Raw genomic sequence first — 17644 nt, 5'->3', positions numbered from 1 at the left:
ATTGTGTGTGTGTGTATGTGTGTTTGTGTGTATGTGTGTATATGTGTATGTGAGTGTTTGTGTATTTGTGTTTGTGAGTGTATATGTATGTTTGTGTGTGTTTGTGTGTATGTGAGTGTGTTTGTGTATGTGTGTATATGTGTATGTGAGTGTTTGTGTATTTGTGTTTGTGAGTGTATATGTATGTTTGTGTGTGTTTGTGTGTATGTGAGTGTGTTTGTGTATGTGTGTATATGTGTATGTGAGTGTTTGTGTATTTGTGTTTGTGAGTGTATATGTATGTTTGTGTGTGTTTGTGTGTATGTGAGTGTGTTTGTGTATGTGTGTATATGTGTATGTGAGTGTTTGTGTATTTGTGTTTGTGAGTGTATGTGTATGTGAGTGTGTTTGTGTATGTGTGTATATGTGTATGTGAGTGTTTGTGTATTTGTGTTTGTGAGTGTATATGTATGTTTGTGTGTGTTTGAGAGTGTGATTTTGTGTGTGTTTGTAAAGTAAAGAAAAGAAAGAAAGGATGCTTTACTGGGAAACTTAAGACCATGCCTATGCTACATCTCTATCAGTAACGCATTACAAATCTTTTTATATAATTTTGAGTATAAAAAAATAAATGTCAGTAAATGTATAAAGATTTTCAATAGAATGAAACATCTTAAAGCTTGAGGTGTATTTTAGCGTATTCCTTATGAATAATTTGAACAGAATGTAAGTAACTCCCCTTCTGTCTAAGGTGTGCATTGAGGTGACTTTTTTAGATAAGAAAAGAAAACAGTAATGAAATAGGATACTTTGAAATATTTAAAAATTGTTTACTCATAAGTGATGGAAATTCATTTTTCATGCCGAAGTATCGAGGGATTGGAAAAGACAAGAATATGATTTTGAAGAAATAGCTGAATTATTTTGAAGATAGGTTTTGCTGTATGTAGAATTGAAAAAAAAATGTGACAGCTGAAACTAATATGTCTGTTTTGTTGGGTTGAAACATCAGATTGGTAATTACTGATTTGGTTTGCTTTCCACATTTGGATTTCCCCATATACAGGTTGTTGAATGGAAACGGATATATGATTCATCCCATCCTAATGAAATCGAATTGCCATACCCATGGGAAGACATACTAACCAGCTTTCAGAAATTGTTAGTTTTACGCTGCATAAGACCAGACAAGGTAAACAAAAACTATACAATTTGTTTATAGTATTTTTTGCATGCAGCAGGCTAGCTTTGTTCATGCATTTTTTTTCTAGAGCTGATTTTTTTTTATTAATTCTTTAAACATATACTTTAATTATTCACATCAAATAATTGTTAACATCAGGGGGAAAAAAATCACAAATGACAGAATTATCTGGATATTCTCCTATAGATGAGCGGTATATTTTATTTACAAATATGGGAAGAAAAAGTGTTTTTGGATGATCCGTTACAGATCATGTATAAAAAAAAATCAATTACTTTACCAAGGATAAATTGATTGTGAAATAAAAAGCAATATCTTACGGTTGAATTCTTTCTTAAAATGTAGTCAAGAACATAATGAAAATTTGATATACAAGTGACAAAAATATAACTGAAATGGGCTTTTGACAAGAGAAAGCAGTGGGTTATCATCAAATAATGCCAGTTTTCACTACTGGTGAAGATTGGCACTTATAAACTGTTGTGCTTTTATTGTATTTTCCAAAAATATATTACTGCAGGGGAGAAATGGCAGATGTTGAATCCCAAGATTTTATAGCAACTGGGCAGTACCTCTCCAATGTAAGCAGTAAATAATTATATCAAATCTATTAACTGAGTGCAGAATTTAATCTCATTTGCTTAGGCTTTAGACTGTGTGTGTCTCCTTTATCCAGTATCTTACTAATGTTAAAATGTGAACAATATAGGAAATGTTAAAAGACATGGAAATTGAGGAACATCTTGATTTCTCTATTGCTTTATATATTTTAAGTATTTAAAAAAAAGAGTAAAATATAAGGCTAAATAATATGATAACAAATGTTAGAATATATGATAGCTAAAATAGCTACTACTGATGACCACTGCTTCTTTACTATTGGCTACATGCTCTAAGGTGCTCCAAAGGTGCATTGCGGCTTCTTAAATGGAACCATATATGTTTAACCCATTTGATGGGGTAAAACACAAAGCTATATACAACCAATAGTGTAGTAATAAAATATTTTAACACATAAGAACATTTTCTTTTTGCATTTGTCTCTTTGTTTATGCTTCTTGTTCTACAACTGTATATGTAATGATGATGTACATGAATTGTGTATACAGGAGTATGCTCCAAATCCTCAGATTTACTAAAATACCTGGTATACCCACTATTGAAATTAAAAACAAAGGGTTAGATTACAAGTGGTGCACTATTGCTAGTGCAAGTTGCGATAAGCAATATTATGACCGTGCTAACTTGCGCACATATTACAAGTTGAAAATAAACATATTCAGTCAAGCGCAGACAAATTTAGCGTGCTTCGGGATTTAAAAAAAAAAAAAAGGTGCAACGAACACAACATAAATACATTAAATAAAGTGTTACACTAATACATACACTATCTGATAAAAATAATGAATATTGTTTTATATAAGGATTAAAAGGTATATGAGAAGGTATTTGAATGGAAAGGGTTATAAAGGATATATTTATATATATATATATATATATATATACAGTTATGTAGAGGGACTGGCACTCAACAACTCAAAACAATTAAACAACCTCTGGGTGCTCCGTGCAAAGTATATACAAATTCCAACAACAGAGGCAAAGGCACTCACCATAATCATCCAAAGTCAGTGTTTATTTAGCATCTACGCTAAATAAACACTGACTTTGGATGATTACGGTGAGTGCCTTTGCCTCTGTTGTTGGAATTTATATATATATATATATATATATATATATATATATATATATATATATATATATATATTTTATATATATATATATATATATACAGTATATATATTATATATACAGTATATATATATATATATATACAGTATATATATATATATATATATACTATATATATATATATACTGTATATAAATATGTGCATATATGTGTATATACATGTGTATTTATTTTTAATATTTAAAAATGTGTTTTACTGTGTATTTACTGTAAATATTTTACATTTCAATGTTCTTCACATAGTAGAAATGTTCTTTGGTATTCCTATATTCCTATATATCTGTATATACCTGTATATTTTCACATATAGATATTTTTTTTAAAATAATTATTTATATATAGAAATATATAGTTAAAAATAAAGTGAACATGTTCTTCTACGTGAAGAACATTGAAATGTAAAATATGCATACCTACCTTTGGTTTTAGCGCTGTAGGTCTAACGCAGTGTAGAGCGCGAGTAATAAGTGTTAGTTGTTTTTTTTAAATAATGCTCTCCATAGAAGTGTCGCTATCTCTGAAGTCCTGAAATTAGTTACCGTCGGGTTTTGTTCTTGTGCAAACATTTATTTCCAACTTGTAATATGCTCACTAACCTGCGCACATTAAAAGTTTACTTCCAAAGTAGGTCATAAATACATCTATACACTTCTGGTGTACACCACAAGGGTAAGCGCTTACTAGACGAACACAAATATCATACAAACATACATAAAAGACACACTTCATTCATAACACAATGGCACTAAACCAGATCAAGATAGTAGCATGGAATGTGGGTGGGGTCACGTCACCTGTTAAGAGAAAAGCTATTCTTAAATACCTTAAAAAACAAAGAGCAGACATTGCAGTGTTGGAAGAGACACATTTATCCCAAGGAGAACACAGGAAACTCCAACAGGAATGGGTGGGGGAGGTCACATTCACACCATACGAAGCTAAACGAGCAAGAGGAGTAGCCATCCTATTCAGGAAACAATTACCATACAAAATAACACACAAGGAAATAGACAATGAGGGTAGATACATCATTCTAAAGATAGAAGTAGAACAAACGACACTCACTCTATGTGGACTGTATGGCCCCTTGCACAGGAAGGCTGAGTTTTGGCAAACATTACAAAGAAAATTACTGACCCATACAGAGACACAACTAATAGTGGTAGGTGACTTCAACATTGCACCACAGGTGCCAGCAGACAGATTTCCCAACCCAGACATTCCAGGGAACAAAAAACAGCCAGCCAATTACAGCAAGAGAGACACAAGGATACTGAACAAATTTAAAAGGGCATTAAAAGTGACAGACATTTGGAGGGCAAGATACCCAGACAGCAGAGACTATACGTGTATATCCCCATCTAAACAGACACTATCCAGGATAGACTTCTTCCTCACATCATCTACTTTGAGCACACAGATTATGGACACCAAAATTGATACAGTCACACTCTCAGACCACGCACCAATTTCCATGACCATGACGATAGGGCCCAGGCGACCCAAAAGAGAGGGTTGGAAATTCCCATACTATCTGTACAGGGACGCTAACCTGTTAAACCACCTTAAAGGAGAATGGCTGCATTATGCAGAAGCTAATAAAGCACATATGACAACACCGGCCCTATTCTGGGACACAGCTAAGGCGGTTTTAAGAGGAGTCATAATGTCATATGCATCAGGAGCTAATAAGAAATACAAACAAAGGGAAGACATACTACTAAGACAAGTCACGAACGCATACAATAAATATCTTAGAGCCCCGAACACAGAAAACAGGCAAAAGTATACCGAAGTTAAATTACAAAGGGACACATTTTTGTTGCAAAATGCTAAAAGCACCATAACCAGAGCCAGGGCACGTTTCTACAGATATGGCAATAAGATAAGCAGCACCCTAGCCAACATTACAAGGTTAGTGAGAAAACCCAATGTAATACAGACATTGAGAGTCCAGGGCAAAACTTTAATAACGGAAAAGGAAAAGCAGCAGGCATTCAGTGACTACTACTCAGACCTATATACACCACATTCAGTAGACGGGAGACACAGAGATCAGTTCTGGGAAACCATTAAACTACCCCAAATCACGGAGGAGAACCTTCAACTATTAAACGCACCAATCACAATACAGGAAATACACAAGACAATAGGACAACTACCACTAAATAAGACAGCAGGACCTGACGGCTTACCCAATGAATTCTACAAACTGATGAAAGAGGAAATATTGGCGCCACTAGTCACGCTATTTGACAAGATAACAGGAGGAGAAGAGTTAAGCGACAGATTTACAGAAGCACACATTTGTGTCCTTCCAAAACCAGGCAGAGACCCCACTGCTAGGGAATCATACAGACCCATATCACTATTAAATAGTGACTACAAAATTTTCACAAAAATTTTGGCCAACAGGTTAGCTATCATATTACCATCTTTGACCCACAGCGACCAAACAGGGTTTATCAAGGGCAGATCATCAGTCCTCAACATCAGGAAAGTACAATTAGTCTTACAACATTACTGGAACACCAGAAAGGACGGAAAAACAGACTACATATCACAAAAAGCATGCATGCTGGCGATCGATGCGGAGAAGGCTTTTGATAAGGTGTTGTGGGAACACCTATTCCACACGTTGACCAGATATGGAATTAAGGGCTCCTTCTTCGGGTCGGTCGCCAGCATTTATAGATCAGCTCAAGCAGCAGTAATCATTAATGGCACACTCTCTCCAAGATTCGGACTGGGAAGGGGGACGAGGCAGGGTTGCCCACTATCACCCCTCCTTTTTGACTTGGCCATGGAGCCGCTAGCATACAGAATTAGGACGGACACACAAGGAATAAGGGTGGGGAAGGAGACACTGCACCTATCCCTGTATGCAGATGACATGATAGTATTCATATCAGACCCAGAGAGGGACACACCACGACTAATGTCAATTATTGAAGACTTCAGCAAAATCTCAGGGTACCAAATAAACAAAGATAAAAGCGAGATCTTGTGGCTATCTCCACCTAGTTATAGAGCAGATCTAGGATTTAACTTTAAAACACTAGAGGACACTATTAAATACCTGGGGATTAGCTTATCAAAGGACCCAGCCAAATGGTATGCACTTAACTATAAACCGATAATTGACAAAATTATAGAGGATTTAGAAAACTGGAAGGCATTGCCGATATCAACGACGGGCAGAATTAGTCTGATAAAAATGATCCTGTTTCCTAGACTTATGTATCCCTTCCAAATGCTCCCCATGCTACTACATAAGAAAGATCTGAAACACTTAAACACACAATGGGCGAAGTTCATATGGTCGGGGAAAAAACACAGGCTCAGCCTGGAGAAGATCATGTGTTCGGTTCACGCAGGGGGCCTTGGCCTACCGAACCTGGAACTATACAATTGGGCCACAACTAGCAAATACGTCTTGGACTGGCTAAGTAACACGAACCATTTCACACACAAAGAAATAGAAAGTAGTATGGTGCAGCCATGGGCATTAGCCATGCTACCGCACATGGAACATCACAAATTACGCACATGGTCCAAGGATTTCCCAATTTTTGGGGAATCAGTAAGGGCCTGGACGAAAATATGCAAGTGGATGGGGGTATCACATACACACACAAAATTCATACCCATAGGGGGAAACCCTGACTTCCCAGCAGGTCTGACGACAAAGCCATTCCAACAATGGAAAGACACAGGCTTACACACGGTTAAACAGTTGGTATCGGAGTCCACAGGGCTGATCCATACATTCCAAGACCTACAAAAAGAATACACACTACCTAGACAACATCATTTTGCATACCTGCAAGTCAAACACTACGTTACACAGTTACAGAAACACATAGATTTCACAGATCATAATGATCCGATTTCAAAACTGATTGCTCGAACATCACAAGGGGGTCACTCTGTTTCCCCAATATATAAAATGTTGATAGAAAAGCCAAACCAAAAACACAAGGCAAACCTGGGTGACAAATGGTCAGACATACTGCAGACACCAATTTCAGAGGAACAAATTACAGAGAGTATAGAAAAAGTCAGGAGAGCCACTATAGGAGCAGACACAAGGGAGATGCACATCAAAACGATTCATAGGGCACACATCACACCCAGAATATACAGTAAATGGGAGAAAGACACAGAAAATGTATGCGTCAAATGCAGACAGCCGGACCCCGACTATACACACCTAATTATGACTTGCCCAAGACTGACAAAATTTTGGGCCATGACGGAAAGATGGATAAATAAGATGTGCTCCACACAGATTAAACTAGACGGGAAAGCCATAATATTTCTTGACACCACAGCTAAACTAGGCACTCAGAAAAGACTTACACATAACGTGATCCTCACAGCAAGGAAGTTAATTCTCAAGGAGTGGAGGAAGAGGAAACCGCCAACATTAAGTCAGCTCAAAAATGCACTACGGCAACAAATGATAATAGAACAATTTGATACCATGAGCGAGGTCAAAGATAGGGTAAAGGCTTTCATGAAGAAGTGGGAGAGGTTGATCCTACAACAATCAACAGAGATACAAAAACAGATACTATACCCATTCCGTAACTCAGAATACATATTAGCTGCACAACTGAGAGGGGAATGGAACATACTGTAAACACTACAAAATGAAAAAGCGAGTCCCAGGGGGGAAAGGAGTCCACTGCTGAACATTAAAGGGCGGAGGTAATTAAATGTAGAAATACGAACAGCAAAGTATAATAACAGACAAGACTTTTTATCAACCTGAAAGACACAAAATGTTATACAGGCAGAAATGTTAGGAGAAGGAGGAGAGAGGAGTATAAGGGGCCTCAGAAAAGGGGGAGCAGAGATAGAGAGGATAATAGAACAGGGGAGATGGTTGACATCAAATAGGGGAGGGGGTGAGATACAAGGAAAGAGGGGAGGGCAATTCGGCAGCAAAAATGTGATCATAAGTTCCGTTGTTGAAAGGATACCATGTTTTCTTTTTTGATTCTATTGTTATTACATGACTAAAAGTTTGTGAATGTTAAAGCTGTTGGAATTGTCACCCAATAAAAATCTTATTTACAAAAAAAAAAAAAGTTTACTTCCAGCTGTGCTTGCGCGTGAATAAAAGCAATAAATAGCGTGCAACTTGTAATCTGGCCCAAAATGTATAAAATATTTGCTGAAAAGCTGTTCTTGCATTGTTCCCCATTATATATTGATTACCCTACTCTGGCCTTGACTCACTAAATTTCATTATGCTTTTTAATGTTACAGTTACACAGTGTAACATTAAGAAGCCATTAAATGTCATACTACTGCTAATGCAGAATTCACTGAAGCTTTGCTCTATGTTATACCTAATCAGCAAATTAACTTATATTGCTGTCAGTTATAGTGTTATAAAATTGCTGCGCTCCCTGTTTGTCCATTTAACCCCTAAACATTTAAGACAGAAACTTAAATAATTATTGTCACTATTAAATTTCATATTACTTCTTTGTGTATAATAAAAACCATGCGGCTAGATTATGAGTTGTGCGTTAGGGTTAAAAAGCAGCGTTGAGAGGTCCCAACGCTGCTTTTTAACGCCCGCTGGTATTACGAGTCTTGCAGGTACAGGTGTACCGCTCACTTTTTTGTCCAGACTCGTAAATACCGCAAATCCACTTACATCAATTGCGTATCCTATATTTTCAATGGGACTTGCATAGCGCCGGTATTACGAGTCTGCCAAAAAGTGAGCGGTAGACCCTCTCCTGTCAAGACTGGTACCGCATTTTAAAGTCAGTAGTTAAGAGTTTTACACTACAACGCCGTAGCATAAAACTCTAAAGTGCTAAAAAGTACACTAACACCCATAAACTACCTATTAACCCCTAAACCGAGGCCCCCCCCCCCCCCGACATCGCAAACACTAAAATAAATTTTTTAACCAGTTACAATTACATCTAACATTACACTATAATTAAATTAATTACCTAAACTAAATACAATTAATTACAATTTAAAAAAATTATCTAAAGTACGAAACCCCCCCCACTAAATTACAGAAAATAATAAAATAATTACAAGATTTTTAAACTAATTACACCTAATCTAATCCCCCTAACAAAATAAAAAAGCCCCCCATAATAAAAAAGCCTTACCCTACACTAAATTACAAATAGCCCTTAAAAGGGCCTTTTGCGGGGCATTGCCCCAAAGTAATCAGCTCTTTTACCTGTAAAAAAAAAGTACAAATACCCCCAAACATTAAAACCCACCTCCCACACAACCAACCCTACTCTAAAACCCACCAATCCCCCCTTAAAAAACCTAAACCCCTTGAAGATCACCCTACTGTGAGACATCTTCACCCAACCGGGCAGAAGTGGTCCTCCAGACGGGCAGAAGTCTTCATCCAGATGACATCTTCTATCTTCATCCATCCGGCGCGGAGCGGTTCCATCTTCAAGACATCCGATGCGGAGCATCCTCTTCATCCAACGGCCGACGACTGAATGAAGGTTCCTTTAAATGACGTCATCCAAGATGGCATCCCTTCAATTCCGATTGGCTGATAGAATTCTATCAGCCAATCGGAATTAAGGTAGACAAAAATCCTATTGGCTGATGCAATCAGCCAATAGGATTGAACTTCAATCCTATTGGCTGATCCAATCAGCCAATAGGATTGAGCTTGCATTCTATTGGCTGTTCCAATCAGCCAATAGAATACAAGCTCAATCCTATTGGCTGATTGCATCAGCCAATAGGATTTTTTTCTACCTTAATTCCGATTGGCTGATTCTATCAGCCAATCGGAATTGAAGGGACGCCATCTTGGATGACGTCACTTAAAGGAACCTTCATTCAGTCATCGGCCGTCGTTTGAAGAGGATGCTCTGCGTCGGATATCTTGAAGATGGACCCGCTCCGCGCCGGATGGATGAAGATAGAAGATGCCGTCTGGATGAAGACTTCTGCCCATCTAGAGGACCTCTTCTGCCCGGCTTGGATGAAGACTTCTGCCCGTCTGGAGGACCACTTCTGCCCGGTTGGGTGAAGATGTCTCACGGTAGGGTGATCTTCAAGGGGTTAGGGTTAGGTTTTTTTAAGGGGGGATTGAGTGGGGTTTAGAGTAGGGTTGGTTGTGTGGGTGGTGGGTTTTAATGTTGGGGGTATTTGTACATTTTTTTTTTTACAGGTAAAAGAGCTGATTACTTTGGGGCAATGCCCCACAAAAGGCCCTTTTAAGGGCTATTTGTAATTTAGTGTAGGGTAGGGCTTTTTTATTTTGTTAGGGGGATTAGATTAGGTGTAATTAGTTTAAAAATCTTGTAATTATTTTATTATTTTCTGTAATTTAGTGTTTGTTTGTTTGTTTTTTGTACTTTCAATTTTTTTTAAAATTGTAATGAATTGTATTTAGTTTAGGTAATTAATTTAATTATAGTGTAGTGTTAGGTGTAATTGTAACTTAGGTTAGGTTTTATTTTACAGGTAAATTTGTATTTATTTTAACTAGGTAGTTATTAAATAGTTAATAACTATTTAATAACTATTGTACCTAGTTAAAATAAATACAAAGTTGCCTGTAAAATAAAAATAAACCCTAAACTAGATACAATTTAACTTATTTTATAGGTACGTATTTAGTTTTAAATAGGAACTATTTAGGTAATTGTTGTAATTTTATTTAGATTTATTTAAATTATATTTAAGTTAGGGGGTGTTAGGGTTAGGGTTAGACTTAGGTTTAGGGGTTAATATGTTTATTATATTGGTGGCGACATTGTGGGCGGAAGATTAGGGGTTAATAAATGTAGTTAGGTTGCGGCGACATTGGGGGCGGCAGATTAGGGGTTAATAAATATAATGTAGAGTTTGGCGATGTTGGGGGCGGCAGATTAGGGGTTCATAAATATAATGTAGGTGGCGGCGGTTTCTGGAGCAGCAGATTAGGGGTTAATAATATAATGAAGGTGTCGCCGATGTCAGGAACGGCAGATTAGGGGTTAATAAGTGTAAGATTAGGGGTGTTTATACTCGGGGTTCATGTTAGGGTGTTAGGTGTAGACATAAAATGTGTTTCTCCATAGGAATCAATGGGGCTGCGTTAGGAGCTTTACGCTGCTTTTTTGCAGGTGTTAGGTTTTTTTTCAGCCGGCTCTCCCCCATTGGTTGGAAATCGTGCACGAGCACGTTTAGCAAGCTCACCACTAACGTAAGCAGTGCTGGAAACCCAGCGGTTAACGCTGGGTTTCTAAAAACCCGTAATACCAGCGCTGTCTGCAAGTGAGCGGTGAGCATAAACTGCTCGCTAGCACCGCACCCCTGTTAACGCAAAACTCGTAATTTAGGTGATGGTTTCTATTATACAGTTTACAGTTAGAGAAAGTTATGATTTTTTGTAACTTGTGCATACGCATGGGGAAAGCATTTGTTGTCTATTATTATAGTTACATTGTCATTTAACCTAATGGGATATTTTGTTTTAATATAAGATTAGAGGTTGGTTTACCATGTTTTTATATATGTATATATATATATATATATATATATATATATATATATATATATATATATATATATATATATATGTATACACCCTGTTCCAAATTATTATGCAAATTCTATTTCAGTGTCACAAAGATTAAATATTTTTTTTTTCAGTTTAACTCATGGATGGGATTGTGTCTCAGGGCTCTTTTGATCACTGAAAACAATCTTGGACACCTGTGATAATTAGATTGACAGGTGTGCCTAATTAAAGGAAAAAATACTAAAGGAGGGTGTTCCACATTATTAAGCAGAGCACCATTTTCAAGCAATATGGGGAAGAAAAAGCAACTCTCTGCTGCCGAAAAGAGTGAAATAGTTCAATGCCTTGGATGAGGTATGAAAACATTAGATATTTCACGAAAACTTAAGCGTGATCATCGCACTATTAAGAGATTTGTGGCTGATTCAGAGCACAGATGGGTTTGTTCAGATAAAGGCACATTGAGGAAGATTTCTGCCAGATCCATGCATCGGATCAAGAGAGCAGCTGCTAAAATATCATTACATAGCAGCAAACAGATATTTGAAGCTGCTGGTGCCTCTGGAGTCCCACGGACATCAAGGTGTAGAGTCCTCCAGAGTCTTGCAACTGTGCATAAACTGTCCATTCGGCCACCACTAACCAATGCTCACAAGCAGAAATGGCTCTATTGGGCAGAAAAATACATGAAGACTTATTTTCAAACAGTCCTGTTCACTGATGAGTGCTGTGCAACTCTGGATGGTCCAGAGTGATGGAATAGTGGATGGTTGGTGGACAGTCACCCTGTTCCAACAGGCTGCGTCGTCAGCAAGGCGGTGGTGGAGTCATGTTTTGGGCCGGAATCATGGGAAAGAGAGCTGGTCGGCCCCTTTAGGGTCCCTGAAGGTGTAAAGACGACCTCTGCAAAGTATGTGGAGTTCCTGACTGACCACTTCCTTCCCTGGTACAGAAGGAAGAACTATGCTTTCCGTAATAAAATCATCTTCATGCATGACAATGCACCATCTCATGCTGCAAAGAATACCTCTGCATCAATGGCTGCTATGGGGATAAAAGGAGAGAAAGTCATGGTGTTGTCTCCATCCTCCCCTGACCTCAATCCTATTGAGAACCTTTGGAGCATCCTCAATCAAAAGATCTATGAGGGTGGGAGGCAGTTTACATCCAAACAGCAGCTCTGGGAGGCTATTCTGACATTTTGCAAACAAATTCAAGCAGAAACTGTCCAAAAACTCACAAGTTCAATGGATACAAGACTTGTGAAGCTCCTATCAAATAAGGGGTCCTATGTTAAAATGTAACTTGACCTGTTAAAATGTTTAAAAAGTTAAAATATTGTTCAAAGTTTGATTGAAATAGCTTTTGATTTCAGTAAATATGCTGCAAACACAACAAATGACAATTTTCATTTCTTTACAACCTATAAAGTGTTTTGAAACTTACTGTGCGTAATAATTTGGAACAGTGCATTGTAAGTTTTTTATTTTGAAAAAAAATACTGTTATCATTAGGAGGTTTGTTCAATAAAATTTGAATTTTACTCTTAATAGTTGATAACATGAAAATTATGCTGACTGTTGTTTACATCAATTATTTAGGCAAATGAGAAAGATATCATTGGCATAATAATTTGGAACAGGGTGTATATAAATATATGGGAGTTCATATAAAATTTGATGTTTTAAAATTTGTTTTAGATAATTGTCATTTTAGTTAAAGGGCAATACATTTAAAATTTAATTCTCCATAATTGTTTGTTTTTGCCACTTTTTTGTGATTTTATTCAGAAAATTGGGGCTTTTCCCCTGCCCAAGTGAAAATGGAGTAAGGAATTAATGGGACATTCCATTTAAAATATAAATGCACATAGATAAATTACATCTCGGAATGGAAACGTATTTGCAATATATATGTATTGGCAAAAATGCTGCTAGTAAAAGTTATCAGTTGTTGACATTTTACTCTGTACATGCATGTGAAGCATAACAAGACATTCTCAGTGCACCATTATTTTAAATACTGCAGCTTCTCAGAGCATTAGTGGGGCTTGTATCAAGTCAACAATTAACAAATTGAATCATTACCAGATGGTAAAAGTATCTTAGACTCTCTCAGCAAGTGCTGTGTTCAAAATGCTGGTGCACAGTGAATACTTAAATACACTTTTGAAACAGCTATAACTTTTACTAGAAGCATTTTTGATAATGCATGTATATTACAAAAATGTTTTTATTCAAAACTGAATCTATGTGGATTCCAATTTTGGCTGGAATGTCCCTTTAAGAAATCTAAATAATGTAACATTATTTTTTTAAATGGGTATATCTTTAACTGGCAGATTATTCAAATTGTGTTGTATTTTTGTATTTGTATTTAGCATTTTGAGCTTTCGTAATGTTGTGCTTAATTGCTGATACATACTATGCATATAAAATGACTTTAATGAGACTTTTTGTAGATCATACCTGCAATTCAACAATTTATTATTGAAAAAATGGGCCCAACGTACATAGATCCTCCAACATTTGATCTTCAGCGTAGTTACATGGATTCTATTTCAAGTACACCTCTGATATTTATCCTTTCTCCTGGAGCTGACCCCTTAGAACTGCTGATGAAATTTGCAGAAGAACAAGGTATGTATCCAATTTAAATTGAACTTAATATTTTAACTGATGTGACAATATACATATTTAATTTATCAATATCTTAGTATGTTGACAATTATTGCAAATTATTCAGCAAGCCAAATAATGTCACTGGTCACACGTTACCATGAATCAATAACTGGCTTAAACAGAAATCAATTGAAAAGAAGAATGAATATGGGCTACATAACCTAAACACAATAATCAAAAATGAAAGGGTAAGATGTATGCACTATAGCACACAAATAACCATAGGGGACGCTTCCTATTATATCTGGAACTAAATACTAAACATTCAATGAATATACAAACTAAACAGTGAGTCCATAAAATCTAAAACAAGGCAGCTCTCTGTCGAAGGACAGTCAAATCCTGGCAAATGATGATCTATGGAAGAGAAACAGAGGTGCCACAATGGCCCAGTACCACCAAGACAAACAATATTGGTATTAAGGATATGAAATATACTCACAAACATGGTGTACCCAATGGTGCTGATGGGGCTGGAGCTTTTCAGTACTCCTCTAAAAGGGCTGTTTCCTCAGTTTTAAAGGTTAAACTTTATTTGTATATTTTTTGTTTATCCCTGTACTGAGGCCATTTTTAATTACTGTTACCATGTCAATGAGCAGCTAATTGCTAACACACACAGATGATACCAATTAATGGCTTAACCTATCAGAAAGTTTGTATGTCCTTTTATATAGCAAGTGTTTATCATATGTTTTTAACATAACCCTTTTAGAGGCTGAGAAACAAGTTGCTTTTTAAATAAAAAATCTGATTTTATATATATATACATTTGCTGCTGTGGTGGCTTTTTTATGCTACACCTTTCTTCTGATGTGAATCCTTGGAGTGTTTCTAATTGCTTGCTTTGGAGATCAGTCAGCTGGGCGGCTGTGAGGTCCCAGATTGCCTGTACTGCGCCTGGAGGTGCTTTCTTTCCTGCAAGTGCAATCGTTTTCCACTTAATTGATCCTGTCTATACGGTATTGGGCTATGTTTGTGTGTTTTTCATCTTTACACAAATAAATAAATTTCCCTTTAAGAAATTCCAAACCTGATTTTACGGCCGGTTGATAACTGTTAGCTGGACTACTGAAAAGCTCCAGCCCTCCCCATGAGCACCATTGTGTGCACCACGTGTGTGAGTATATTTCATATCCTTTATACCAATATTGTTTGTCTTGGCCATTGTGGCGCCTCTGTTTCTCTTCCATAAACACAATAATGTTGAATCAATTAAACCTTTTGCTTACACATGGGTAGCTAACTTAGCTTAGTTTAAGATTTGTTTTCCACACTTGTATTCCAAAGTGATACATAAGAGTTTAGGGTCTTGTTCCTGTGGTAACTTCAACCTAAGAAAGTCATGTTTGTGGCATAATATAAAAACAGAGATGGCCAACTGATGGTCCAAGAGCTACAAGTGGCCCTCTTCACTAGTTGCGGCCCACAGGATAAGCAGAACTAACAATGTGTGCCCTAGTTTTTGTGGCTCCAGGAAAAAGGAAAAATTAAAAATAAAGATATGTGCCTGGGGAGACCATAACTCAGACAGGGTGTATTCTGCAACATTACCTAATCTATACCTGTGCTACTGGACATTTTGAGAAAATATATATTTTGTTTAATAGCCATACATTTATATGTGTCTATTAAGGCTTCTAAAATATATATATGTGACCCTCATGTGCTGGGAAGTTGGCCATTACTGATATAACATGAGATAACAAGAGTACAAATATGTAATGCTACTTAGCAGAAACATGACTTTGAGCTTGATGTTAAAAAAAACTTGTCAGCAAAGAGAGAAATCACTTTTTTAGAGCATTATAATGTTATGTATGGATTGCATCTCTCCTTCACATGCAGAACCCAGCATAACAAAATAAATGGCTCTCAAGCTAAAATTTGCCTTTTTAAAATTCTTTGAGGGGCCTCACGGTACTGACAAGATTTCTTAGATAATCTCACAAGATCAGAGAGTTTTAGAGAATATGGCCATTTTATGGGTATCCCCATAAGGAGTTGCAGAATCTTCCTAGCCTATAGCCTCACTTGGCCTCTTTGTTAGAAAGAAAAAAAATTCTTTCTCTCTCTATACATCCTGCCTTGGAAAACTTAGATTTCTGACTGCCTCTCTGCAATATCCTCTTGGATGTCTTCACACTACCTCCAACTCAATCTGTCCAAAACTGAGCTGCTTCTTATCCCCCCTCTTCGAGACATCCAACACCTGACATTTCTCTGATGGTTGGAGACTCCATTCTCAACACCTCACCCCAGGTCTGCTGTCTTGGGGTCACACTAGACTCAGAACTCACATTCAACCCACATATACAAGGGCTTACCAAATCCTGCCATTCACACCTACGCAAAATTTCCAGAATTCGTTCCTTCCTTACTCAAAAAACTACAAAAATACTTATTCATTCCCTCATTTTGTCACGCATTGATTATTGCAATCTACTCCTAAATGGCCTTCCAAAACACCACCTCTCCGCCCTCCAATCTATTATGAATGCTTCTGCTAGACTCATCCACCTAAGTCGATGACCTACATCAGCTGCTCCGCTCTGCCAGTCTCTACACTGGCTCCCCATACACTCCAAAATACAATTTAAAGTATTAACCCTAACTTACAAAGCACTCAACAGTTTAACTCCCAAATATATTTCCTCTCTCATCGTGAAATATTCCCTATCCCGTCCTCTTCAATCAACCTCTGACCTACGTCTCTACACTCCTGTTATCTCTACGTCCCACTCCCACCTCCAAGACTTCGCACGTGCTGCTCCTGTCCTCTGGGACTCTCTACCCCGCTACATAAGACTGTCTCCAACCTTGTATAGCTTCAGACGCTCCTTGAAAACTCACCTATTCAGAGAGGCTTACCATCTCTCCTCCATCCTGCATCCGAACCAAACTAATACATGTCCATGAACTACCTTACTCACTGCTGCAGATACAACCAATGTAACAAACTTCCCTAACCTTATGTTCTGTACCCTAAACCTGTAGACCGTGAGCTCTCTGGAGCAGGGCGCTCTTCCTCCTGTACTAGATTTGTTTAGTTTTGTTATGTTTTGTATTTTATCACAAATCCTTTGTCATTGTATACCCCTATCATTGTACCCAGCGCTACGGAATTTGGCGGCGCTATACAAATAAATAATAATAATAATAATAATAATAATTTACTTCTATTATCAATTATTATTTGTTCTCTTGCTACCTTTATTTGAGAAGCAGGAATGGAAAGCTTAGGAGCCGGACCATTTTTGGTTCAGGACCTGGGTAGTCCTTGCTGATTGGTGGCTAAATGTAACCACCAATGAGCAAGCGCTATCTAGGGATCGGAACTAAAAATGGGCCGGCTCCTAAGCTTTTCATTCCTGCTTTTCAAATAAAGATACCAAGAGAACAAATACAAATTGATAATAGGAGTAAATTAGAAAGTTGCTTAAAATTGCATGCTCTATCCGAGTCATGAAAGAAAACAAATTGGGTTTAGTATCCCTTCCC

General features: G+C 37.2%; 1 protein-coding gene across 1 annotated transcript in view; it reads left to right on the top strand.

Moving 5' to 3' along the window:
• The window catches only part of LOC128664413 (dynein axonemal heavy chain 3-like), a 2586207-nt gene that overhangs the window by 2361310 nt on the left and 207253 nt on the right, over window positions 1–17644 (top strand). The window contains exons 69-70 of the mRNA XM_053719244.1: window positions 1046–1171; window positions 13924–14101. Of these exons, the coding sequence (XP_053575219.1) occupies window positions 1046–1171; window positions 13924–14101 (304 nt within the window). The remainder of the gene's footprint in view (window positions 1–1045; window positions 1172–13923; window positions 14102–17644) is intronic.

The sequence above is a fragment of the Bombina bombina genome, chromosome 6 (genome assembly GCF_027579735.1).
Source record: "Bombina bombina isolate aBomBom1 chromosome 6, aBomBom1.pri, whole genome shotgun sequence".
In the NCBI taxonomy this organism is placed as follows: domain Eukaryota; kingdom Metazoa; phylum Chordata; class Amphibia; order Anura; family Bombinatoridae; genus Bombina; species Bombina bombina.
The sequence above is the reverse complement of the archived record's forward strand: the minus strand, read 5'-3'. Positions and strand labels throughout refer to the sequence as shown.